At 47.3% G+C, this 12,197-nt stretch overlaps 1 protein-coding gene across 3 annotated transcripts in view; it reads left to right on the plus strand.

Annotated features, from left to right (window-relative positions):
• Positions 1–689: 689 nt before the first annotated feature.
• Positions 690–12,197, plus strand: part of MAP2K5 (mitogen-activated protein kinase kinase 5) — a gene marked incomplete at both ends in the record, with an annotated part of 273,181 nt that continues 261,673 nt past the window's right edge. For all 3 annotated transcript variants that reach the window (XM_080690438.1, XM_080690439.1, XM_080690440.1), the window contains 2 exons: positions 690–824; positions 9,607–9,655. In XM_080690438.1, coding sequence (XP_080546564.1) covers positions 690–824; positions 9,607–9,655 — 184 coding nt within the window. The remainder of the gene's footprint in view (positions 825–9,606; positions 9,656–12,197) is intronic.

A 12,197-nucleotide genomic window follows, 5' to 3' on the forward strand; every position in this document is an offset into this window, starting at 1 on the left:
GCGGCGGGGTCCCCCCGCTTCCGGTCCGGGCGGGGCGGCGCGGCCGGGCGCTGCCCTCTTCCAACATGGCGCCGCGGGAGGCGGGTCCCGCGCTGCGGCTCCCGGGGTTCCGGCGCCGCGCGTTTTGGTTCCGGAGTAACTGTGCTCTCGCCGCCGTCTTCCTCCTCCGGCCGCCGCCGCCGCCGGGACGCGCGGCCTGGGCGGTGGGCTGCGTGTCCGCGCCCGCGCCCTCCGGCTCCCGGCGGGGCCGAGCATCGCCCCGGCCCCAGCGCGGCCTGCCGGGTCCCGCGCCCTCGGGGCGCCTTCCTGATACCTGCGCGGAGTCCCCCGGGGCCCGGGACCCTCCCCTGCCCCTACGCCACCCAGGAGGGCTGGACCCCGGCCGCGGCATCGCCCCCTAACCCGGCGCTCGCTCCGCAGTCCCCTCACACTCGCACGGACTGCGGGGAGCGTCCCGATTTCGTTTTGCCCCCGGCTCCAACTCCAAAGCCTTCACCCCGCTGCTTCCTACTGGCCCCTGCGGCTCCCCGCCAGGAGACCCCTGGAGCCCGCGCTCCCGGCCAGGCCCCTTCCCCGCCCCCGGCTTTCACCCCCCGTCGCCTGCCTCCTCCCCTGGTCACCTCCTGGAGCCCCTCTAACCTGGGGCCCCTGGGTCCCCGGCCCCAGGATGTGAGCCCCTTTCACCTGTAATGCTGTGGCTGGCCCTCGGCCCCTGCCCAGCCATGGAGAACCCGGTGCTAGTGATTCGCATCAAGATTCCCAATAGTGGTGCGGTGGACTGGACAGTGCACTCGGGGCCGCAGTTACTCTTCAGGGATGTGCTGGTGAGTGTCATGTCAGCGCTGGAATCCCAGTGTGAGGGGCACGGGGCTTGAGCAGTCAGCACCTTGACCACCCGGGGCCCGAGTCGTGGTGGTGGTCTTGGCTTCCCGTGGGGACAGTTTGTTTGTTTCAAGTACAGCACTGATGAGTTACATCTGCAGTGACTTGGCCGCTGAGCAGGGCCCTGGGGAGACAGATGAAGTGGACTGAAGCCCTGTCCTCAGGAAGCTCACAGCCTGGACTGGGACGTGCACACAGATGGAAGGAACCGACGGGAATATAAACAGCCCGCTTTACAAGAGTTTATTCCCCAAGTGTCCTGGGAATGTCCCTGGCCAGATTTCAGACGTTTCTTTCGAATCTGTTCTCTTAACTTGGTGACCTGCCTGGGAAGGGAAACAGGGCAACTTTAACCTAACCATGCTTGTGCAAACCTAAGATGTCGCTGATTCTAAGACATGATCCTACATAAGACCAAGAGAAAATGCTGCCCGTTAAACTGCTATGCACCACACGAATATACTTAGAAGCTCATTGCAAAGGGCAGCTGTTTTGTGGAACTTACCATCAAGATAAGGGGCAGCCAAGGAGCGGGGATGTGGCTCAGTGGTACAGTGCTTGTTTAGCATGCGGCAGGCCCTGGTTTTGCTCCCCTAGCGCTGCAGAAAAGGGCTGAGGGTTAAGTTCTTAGAATGAGGAACACTCATGGTGTGATTTTTTTTTTTTTTTTTTTTTGTACTGGGGATGGAACCCAGGGGCATTCTACCTCTGAGTTATATCCCCAGCCCTATTTTTTATCCTTTATTTTGAAACAGGATCTTATAAGTTGTAGAGGGCCTCATAAGTAACTGAGGCTGACTGTGAACCTGCGGTCCTCCTGTCTTAGCCTCAAGTACCGGGATCACAAGCGTGCGCCACCACACCCAGCTGATTTTTTTTTTTTAAATTGTGTTTGGTGACTCAGTAAAATATTGATTCCTGTAACTTTATTTTAAGTTCTGGATGCTACTGACTACCCAGGCCCATTAGAGTTTTGGTACCCGGGCCAGGAGTGTGGAGGCTGTCCTAAACCACCCACCTCCAAGCTTGTGCACCATTTACCATCCTCTGTCGGCATCCAGGGTCTCTACACACTCACTTGCACATAGGTTTCCTCTTGTGCTAGGCCCGGGTCCCCTATCCTGGTTCTCTCGGTCCATCTCGATTGATTGGCTCTGGCACCAGCTTCCTCTCCCACCAGGCCCTCATGAGCATCCTGTGCCCCAGGTACACAGCATAATTATCAGTTCCAGGTGTCTGGGCTGCCCCTGCTGTTTTCTTCAGCTGGCCAACTCCTAGCTGTCCTTCCCAGCCCAGCTTTGCTTTGCCTTCATGTTGGTTACGTGGCCACTCACCTCTGCGTTCCTGCAGCTTTCCGTGCACACATTCCATCATGATTATTTGTCTTGTTTATTCCACTGGAAGGTAAACTTCTGGATGGAGATCTCAGTTTCCCCTCTGTTTCTGCGGCTTCATAGGACACTGAAATACTTGTAGAAAGAGGGAGCTTGAAAGCGTATGTGTGCAATGATAGCTCTGGGAACAGCATAGTTTTTGCTTTTTGGGGTTGTTTTTTGATAGTACTGGAGATTGAACCCAATGGCATTCTACTCCCGCGTTCTATTCCTAGCCCTCCTTATTTTTTTTTTAATATTTATTTTATTGATGCACTATAATCTCATATCATAATGTGGATCATATTGCCCGTGGCAGATATTCACACAGTACTTGGTGCCCACCCTGCTTCTCCTTCCCTCCTCCCCACACTGAGTGTCCAGGTTGACCATGCTGCATTCACACTTATACACATATTTGAATGTAGCTTCTCTACTAATCAACCTCAGCCTTCTTCCTCCCTTCCCCTTCCTTTCTAGCTTTGCTGAGGTTTCCCCTCTATTATCAGGAGTCCATCTGGTATCCCTAATCCTCCCTAGTTTGGGCATATTAGAGAAAACATATGTCCCTTCTCTTTCTGTTCCTGGCTGATCTCGCTTAACATAATGTTCTCCAGGTCTTTCCATCTTCTTGCGAATGACATGATTTTGTTCTTTATTGCTGAGTAGAATTCCATTGTGTATATTTCCCATAATTTTGCAACCCATTCATCTGTTGATGGAGAACTAGCTTGGTTCCATAATTTGGCTATTGCAAACTGTGCTGTATGAACATGGGTATGTGTTTGTTACTGTAGTTCTCTGATTTCAACCCCTTTGGAAAAATACCTAGGAGCGGTATAGCCGGATCATATGGTGGATCCATTCCTAGTTTTCTAAGGAATCTCTACACTGATCTCTATAGTGGCTGAACTAGTTTGCACTAGCTCTTTTTATTTATTTATTTATTTATTTATTTATTTATTTATTTATTTATTTATTTATTTTGGTGGTACTGGGGTTCCCGGAAGCCCTTCTACCTTCGGGCTACACTCCCAGACCTATTTTTACATTTTTTTTAAAATTTGGAAACAGGGTCTCCTAAGCCAGCGCGCGCGGCTGGCTTCGAACCTGCGCGATCCTCCTGTCTCTGCCTCCCAAGCGTGGGGATTACAAGTGTGCGCCACCACGCCCGGCTAGCCCTTTTTATTTTGAAACAGAATCTCACTAAGTTGCTGGAGCTGGCCTCAAATCTGCAATCCTTTGGTCTCAGCCTCCCAAGTACTAGGATTACAGGTATGAGCCACCATACCTGGTGAACATTTAGTGTTTTGTGGTGTTAGGGATTGAAGCCATGGGTATTTTACTTTTGAGCTACACTCTCAGCCCTCGTTTATTTATTTATTTTTGAAACAGGGTCTTGCTAAGTTGCTGAGGGTCTTACTAAATTGCTGAGGCTGGCCTTGAGCCCTCCAAAATACTGGGATTACAGGCATGCATTATCACACCCAGCTGAGCATTAAGTTTGTTTTTGGTGTGTGTGTGTGTGTGTGTGTGTGTGTGTGTGTGTGTATGTGTGTGTATGGTACTGGGGATGGAACCCAGGGGCATTCAACCTCCGAGCTACATCCCCAGCCCTATTTTTGAATTTTTTTAATATTGAAACAGGTTGTCACTAAGTTCCAGAGGGCCTCACTAAGTACCCGAGGCTGGCTGTGAACCTGCAATCTTCCTGTCTCAGCCTCCCAAGTACTGGGATTACAAGTGTGTACCACCATGCCCAGCTGAGCATTAAGTTTTAAATAAAGAAATTTGGGTTAATTACTATCTGTCCCACTAACTAGGCAAGTCACAAACCTCCCTGAGCCTCAGTTTCCTTATTTATTTATTTATTTTTTGCAGTACTGGGGATGGAACCCAGGGGCATTCTACCTCCAAGCTACACCCCCAGCCCTATTTGATATTTTTTATTTTAAAACAGGGTCTCACTGAGATGCAAAAGGCCTCACTGAGTAGCTAAGGCTGTCGTGAACCGCGAGCCATGCCTGGCTTGTGTTTCCTTACTTGAGGAGTAGGAAACCTCAAAGATTTGTGAAGATGAGGTGAAATTGTGTTTATGATGAGGCGCGAGCTTTCTCTCACTTTGCTCATTTGAAGCAAGAGGAGGTATTATTTTAAGTAGAAAAAACAGTGTTTAAGACCACACACTCTGGAGCCAGACTGCCTGGGTTTTAAGTGGAAGTCCTACCACGTGGTCAAGTGTTGTCTTGTTTTAGTTTTGTCATCCATTAAAAAAATTAAAAAAGAGCCAAGTGAAGCCGGGCGCGGTGGCACACGCCTGTAATCCCGGCATTCGGGAGGCTGAGACAGGAGGATCGCAGGTTCACGGCCAGCTTCAGCTACTTAGTGAGGCCCTCCGCAACTCAGTGAGACCCTGTTTCAAAATAAAGAATAAAAAATGGGGCAGGGGTGTAGCTCAGAGGTAGAATGCCCCTGGGTTCGATCCCTAGCAACACACACACACACACACACACACACACACACACACACACACACAGCCAAGTGTGGTGTATATGCCTATAATCTCATACTTGGGAAGCTGGGGTAGGAGGATTGCAGGTTCAAGGCCAGCCTCAGTAACTTAGGCCCTCTGCAACTTAGTGAGACCTTGTTTCAAAATAAAAAGTAAAATAGGGCTGGGAGTATAGCTCAGAGGTAGAATGTCCCTGGGTTCAAACCCCCCCCCCCCCCCCCCCCGGTGCCTCATAAAAAAAAAAGATTAAAAAAGAAGGGGTGGGTAAAAGAGTGGCTGCCTCGTGGAGTTCTGAGGCTGCTTGGGGCTTGGGTTGACACTTGTAAAACACTGAGAACAGTCTTGCACGGAGTGAACTCTAAGTATTTTTGCTGCACCATAGGAGATAGGGCCTTGGTCTTCTGCTTCCTGAACGCCTCCGATTATTCCTGGCCGAGGACTGACTGGCCTAAGGAGACACTGCACACATGGCCCCGCTGCTAGGGCTCAGAGTGCTGAGCGTGTGCATACCTTTGTGCTGGCAAGCCCAGGCTGAGCACATTTGTCCAGGAAGCCCTGATGGAGTGCTCCTGTGCTCCCTGCCCTCGTGCTCCCTCCACAAGTTCTGCCAGGGAGGGGGCCTACATCCCTGGGACCTGCTCTCCTGCTTCACCTCATCTCTTTATCAAGAAAAGGCAAAAACCAATAGAAAGAACGTCAGCATTTTGGCCTTAGAACCTTAAACTTTTTCGGGCGCTGGGGATTGAGCCCAGGGCCATTCTACCTCTGAGCTATGCCACCAGCTCTGTTTTATTTTTTATTTTTAAACAGAGTCTCACTAAGTTGCAGGGAGCCTCGCTCAATTGCTGAATCCGGCCTGGAACCTGTGGTCCTCCTGTCTCAGCCTCCCAAATACTAGCATTACGGTTGTGCAGCACCATGCCTGGCTGAAACAATAAACTTTAAAGTCCTATGAAACCCGGAAGGATCCCCTTTCTGGTCCTTCCCTTGCCACTTCCCCATCCCAGTTTTCAAATGAGGAAGCATGAGCCCAGAGGTGGGGCTGGGCCGGGGGTGCCTTGCTAAGCCACACAGCTAGTTTTTGGTAGAACCCAGCACAAGTCAGAAACAGTTTGTCGTCACTGAGTTAGACTAACTTAGACCTCACTTCAGTAGTTTGGGGCTCCAGTTACTGCTTCACCAAATAGCTGGGAGTCCCTGGGCAAGTTACTGGGCCTCTCTGGGCCTTGTCTTTTCTCTGAAACTTCAGGCATGGGCCGCAGTGGGAAGGATATCTACTTGGCCCCTAAGGGAGAGACATTTGGGGTATCTGTTTCTGCTTGAACTGTGTTTCTCTTCTCCCTGGAGACTGAGTTCCTAGTTCTGGGAAACCTATGTAGGATTAAGTGGGATTAGTGTGTACAGGAGAGAATGTCCAGTCCCCTCCCGTCTGTTCTCTGCATCCTGTCTCCGAGTTCTGACTCTGATTTTTCCTTGTTGGCGAAATTTCTTGCTAAGCGGAGCCAGTGATTTTTTTTCCATCCTCTGGAGTTAGCAAGCACTGTGTATTATTTATGCCTCTAGTTTAGCTCTCAGCATTCTATCGATGCTTTCATCAGCTAGTCTTTATCTGTGTGATTAGATGACAGTCTTCCAGAAGGTAAGTGAAGGAACGAGTCTTATTCGCCTATAGCCTACAAAGTTCCTGGTATGTTGTAGATGCTCAGTTATATTTTCGGCCTGTTGTGTATTTATACAGTTCATTGAAAGGAAGGAGAAAAGGGTCCGGAAATGATCACCATGAAGATATGTAAATTTAAGTTGTGCTTTGAAGCCTTTAGGTGAGCTAAAATGTTATGTTGTTTAGGATGTGAGAAAGTCACTTGGAAAGAAATCCTTAGAGGATACCTGGAAGAGACATATGAAATCAGTAAGTGTACCATGCTTAAAAATGTCCCATAGATCTTCACTAATTCTGAGACTTTGTGCCGTTTTTGTCATTAAGGAAACGAGATGGTCCCTCGTGTTCACGAGATTCTTTCAGTCCAGTTTGCTTCTCTCTCCTGTTCCTGTATCGGAGGCAAAGCGTGTGCAGTGCTGCGTTGTGTTGAAGGGCAGAGCGCGCCTTTGCTGCCTGGAAGGGTTTTCGGCTGGTTATTAGAACTTTGCTGTTTGCTGGGGTCTGTTGTGTGTAAGTAGAAAGAATCCTAAGTTAGTTTGCTAATTCTGCAGAGGGAGAGTTCGCATCTCAAGACTGGTCCAGAGTGATCAGGGTACCCAGAGATAACCAGGTGATAACCCAGTGGCACCAGGTAACCAGCGGTCACCTAGACTTGGAGGGTCTGGGTGGAGTGTTCCTGCCCCCATCCCCCTCGGCCCCCCATTTTTTTTTTCTTTACTGGCTAGAAAGTATCTTCAGCAAATGCTGTGCAAGGATGAAATCAGAGAGAAAATGATCCTCCTCCTCCATTGATTGTTGGATGCTGAGTGTAATGTATCGTGAGGTAAGCTTTGTGATGTTTCAGTGGTCAGTGATTGACTGAACAGGCAGTGTATGGCACTCTCCACGTGCTAGACACTCTGCTAAGCCCTTTACAAATATCAGTTGAGCAGTCCTGCAAAGTCAGTGCAGTTCTGATCTGGTCTTCCCTGTAAGGAAACTGAGGCCCGGAAAGGTTCATGCGCTGAGCTGGTGAGAGGCGGCCGGGCGCCAGCCCCAGCAGCCGGGTCCAGGTCTGCGCGCATGCTTTACGCTGGCCTGCCCGTGTGCTTGATTCTGTACGTGCTCCGTGCTTTCCTGTCAATAAATACTTTGTTCCTGTGAGTGTGGAGAAGGAATTTTCTAACCCTGAAATCTTTTACAGAGACTTCCTCAAAAAGTTGGTGTTTTGATGGCTAAAACTAGAGTCAGGGAAAACATGAGAGTCTTCTGACTGTAATGAGCAAGGGCTGCCTAGGACAGTTCTCTTTGATCAATTTTATAGTCACAGATTTATTTTTAAAAAATCACAACACTGTAGAGGCAGGACTATTATGCAAATTGCCGCTGCAGCAAAAGCTTCTAAAGAATTGCCTTTAGAAGGCAGTAGCAGCGGCTCCCTGCTAAGTGCCCTGCTTGGAAGGGCTGAGGGCTCCCTGCTGAGACTGACTGCAGCAGCGCTGTCAGCCCTGCCTGGCGCTGCCTCTGGCACAGCCCAGGAGGGACAGCGCCACAGAGCCCCAGAGGGAAATGAGGTTTGCAGGCCACTCCATGGGACCGGACATAATGAGGCTGGCTCTTCCAGAGCCTAGGTGTTCTACGCCTCTTAAGTGACACTTAAGTGGTCACCGTAGACTAATGCTCGAGCGTTTCCCTCTTCATAGATTTCACTTATACCCTAACGATGACATACCCTTTCTAATTTTTTGGTGATTTCATTTTTGTGTCATGAAATGTTTTCCATTGCTTAAGAGTTGAGGTTGATAAGAGTTGTTTGTATTAAATGTTGCTTAATAGGTTTATACCATCATCATGGAAACTCATGTGTTTAATGTGTGTAAAACGCTCTGCGCTGTGTTGCTTGTTATGTAGCAGGAACTATATTGGCATGTCTGCAGTGTGTCAGGTCCCAAGCTTATGTTTATTACATTATTTAGTTTTTGTTTCGTTTTGTGGTACTGGGGATGGAACTCAGGGGCCTCTATCTCTGAGCTACATCCCCAGCCCTTTTTAATTTTTTTTTTTTTTTTTTTGTACCGGGGATAGAACCTTATGGGCAGGGGCATTCTACCACCAACCTGCACCCCCAGCCCTATTTTTTTTTATTCTTTATTTTTTTGAAACCGGGTCTCACTGAGTTGCGAAGGGCCTCGCTAAGTAGCTGAGGCTGGATGCGAACCGCGATCCTCCGAATGCTCAGATTACAAGTGTTTGCCACCACACCCGGCTTTAACTTTTTGTTTTGCTTTACTTTTTAAATTTTGCAACAAGCTCTCACTAAGTTGTTGAGAGACTCACTAAAGTTGCTGAAGCTGGCTTCGAACCTCTGATCTTCCTGTTCAGCCTCCCAAGTACTGGAATTACAAGTGCATGCTACCACGCCCTGCTCATTTTAAAAAATTAATTAATTTATTTATTTTGCAGTACTGGGGATAGAACCCAGGGGCAACCTACCTCTGAGCTACACCCCCAGCCTACACCCTCAAAATATTCTTTATTTTTGAAACTGGGTCTCACTGAGGTGCAGAGGGCCTCACTAAGTAGCTGCGGCTGTCTGTGAACCGTGATCCTCCTGTCTCAGCCTCCCAAACGCTGGGATTACAAGTGTGCACCACCACGCCCAGCTCATGGCTCATTATTTTTATACTTTACCTCTATAAGTATTACTAGACCCCTTTTGGGGGATAATAAGGTTGAGGATCTGAAAGGTTAAGGGATTTTTTTCTCCCAAATTGCACACCCAACAAAGAGCTGAGATCAACTTTAGGGCTGTCTGACTCCCACACTTCTTTCTGCCCCCCTCCCCCCCAGTGCATTTCCCAGCTTCCCACAGAAGGAACCGTGTGTGTGTGTGTGTGTGTGTGTGTGTGTGTGTGTGTGTGTGTGTGTATGCAATACTGTAGTTGTATGCTGAGTAAAAAATTGTTAAGATTGTTATTAATACAATCTGAAGGTTTTCTAAAAGGCTCTCTCCCTGAAATAGAAATTCAAACTCCGGGATTACCTTCCTGGGCTAAGTGTGATTATGAGCTAATGTTTCTTATAGTTTATGCCAACATTTCAAAAATCTCTCCCAGGTTTTCATATTTCCTGTAGGATGTGCCACATGTTAGCAGTAAAGAAGGTGGCTAATTGTGTTTCTTTATTCTTTCTTTGTTTAGGATGTGATAGGCCAGGTTCTGCCCGAAGCAACAACTACAGCTTTTGAATGTAAGTCTGGCTTGTACACTTTCTTGACTGTCTCTTTCTGCAGTAATATTTCAAAAGGTTTATGGGTTGTATTGCTTTAGAAACTGACAAAAACAGATTATTTATGATCATCATATGGTACATTTAAATATTTATAAATTAATGCAAATTTAATGATGATACTGAACCGAGTAATATTTTCTTATTTAATCATATCGTGGATGTGCATATTTCTACAATATAGCTTTAATTACCAACATGACCTTTATCTGCTCTTGCTCCTCACTATAATAATATTGTGGGGGCAAAATGAAACGTGTAAACTACCTGTGGACCAATGATTATTGATTAAGAGATTTTAGTCCTTTACTGCTTTAAAACATAGCAATCGAGCCTAGCTTTTCTGTGAGCATGTGGGATGGTTCTGTCTTAGTGGGGTTGGCAGGGCTGCTAGAGGATGGTAGGAATACTGTGGGCCTGGTCCTCCCTCTTCCTGCTGAACTGGCTCCTGGGCAGGCCTGGGCTGTCCTGAAAAACTGGCCCTGACACAAACCAGGTCATTGCGGGGAGGTCATGGTTTGAATCCAGTCAGTTGCATAGGGGCCCAAGTGCCGTGAAGGTTTGCTACTGCGATGATCCTCTTTGATGAACATGAAGGTTCCTTTTCAGTGTTGAGATCCTTGTTTTTTTTCTATGCGCGACTCTACGATTTGTTTCTGCTTTTACCGGCAGAGAGTACAGTGGGCACCTCCTTTTTGGATGACTCTCTGGCTCCACTTCACATGTCAAATGTGCAAAAAGCCTGACTCAGCAGATCTACTTTTTGGGAGCCTATCTTACAGAAACAGCTACACATATACTAGAATGCCCTTCAAACAAGGGGTTCATTGTGGGATTATTTTTAATAGCAAAGAATCAGAGGTAAACACAATTCCTGGCATAATTGGTTAATAAATATTAATATATTCATATTCTAGGGCATCAGCCAAAAAGAATGAATTAGTGTGTTGGGGATGTAGCTCGGAGATAGGGCACTTGCCTAGCCTGTGTGAAACCCTGGGTTCAATCCCCAGTAACCCCCCCCCCCCCCAGTGAGTGTATTTATGTATTGATATAGAAAGTTTTATCTGTGACTTAATATTGAATAAGTAAATATACATGGTATAATCCCATTTTATAAAAAATTTACCTGCAAACCTCATGTGTATTTGAGGGCTGGGGCCTAAAGCCCACCTCAGTGTTTTCCTGTGGTCCCCCCTGGAATGTGGGAGCCTTGGAGGCGGTGGTGGTCGTGGGTGAATGCGCATGCTTTTTACTTTATGTATTTCTCTGTTGTTTGAATGTTTTTCAATAATCATTACTTATTTTTAAAAGCTACTAGGAGTAGGACTGTTAATATAACTAGTGTTTTATTACCCACAGTAGACTATTACTATTGAGAAATAGTACCTGTATCTGAAACACACAGAATGTGGCAGGCTGGATTCAGGCCTCTGAGTTGCCGGGTGGGGGTGCAGGGAGCCAGCGTTGCAGTACTCACTGCTGCCAGAGGCTGTGCTAGGAGCATTCTGTGGGTTCACGCCTTTATTTTAACCTTCACAAGATCCTTATAAGCACTAGGAAGTGTATTAGCTTCATTTCAGCTGAGGAAAGGACATCTCTTCTTTTTCTTTTTTGTGGCACTGGGGGTAGAACCCAGAGGCTTTTCTACCTCTGGGCTATCCTCCCAGACCTATTTCATATTTTATTTGGAAACAGGATCTCACTAAGTTGCTAAGACCCTCACTAAGTAGCAGAAGCTGGCTTCAAACCTGTGCGATCCTCCTGTCTCAGCCTCCCAAGCACTGGGATTACAAGCGTGCACCACCACGCCCGGCAGGACATTTCTTCTGAGGAACTTGCTCAAATAAGTAGTAAAATGGAATTTCTGGATTAAATTCCAGAGCGTAGATTCTTAACCTCTGTGCTGGACTTGGGCTAAGAGTTCATCATTTTTTTTTCAGTACTGTGAATTGAACCCAGGGCATTATACCTCTGAGCTACACCCCCAGCCCTATTTTATTCTTTATTTTGAAATAGGGTTTCACTAAGTTGTGGATGGCCTCACTAGGTATCTGAGGCTGGACCTGAACCTGCAATTTCCTGTCTCAGCCTCCCAAGTACTGAGATTACAAGCGTGCGCCACCATGCCCGGCTTGAGAGTTGTCATAATTGAAATCATGTATTCTGGATTTTCTTAAGTATGGCAAAAAGTAGCTTACTTTGTACTTCTTCTTGCTTTCTGGGTCCCTAGGTCTTTGCCTGCTCCACTAGCTCCCAGAGATGGTGATGATACTACTTGCACTACTACTACTACTACTACTACTACTACTACTACTACTACTATTGTTATTTCAGCTATCATTTATTGATGGCTTGTTCCATGCCAGCCAGTGGACTAGTTGCTTTTCATAGATGTGACTGTGACTTTAATTCTCTTTATAATGACTCTGTGAGATGGGAAAATTATTTCTATAAGGAAATGGAAACTTAGACATGAAATGATTGCTGAAGGTGGTTGCTA

This window comes from Muscardinus avellanarius (assembly GCF_963383645.1).
Source record: "Muscardinus avellanarius genome assembly, chromosome: 3".
NCBI lineage: Eukaryota > Metazoa > Chordata > Mammalia > Rodentia > Gliridae > Muscardinus > Muscardinus avellanarius.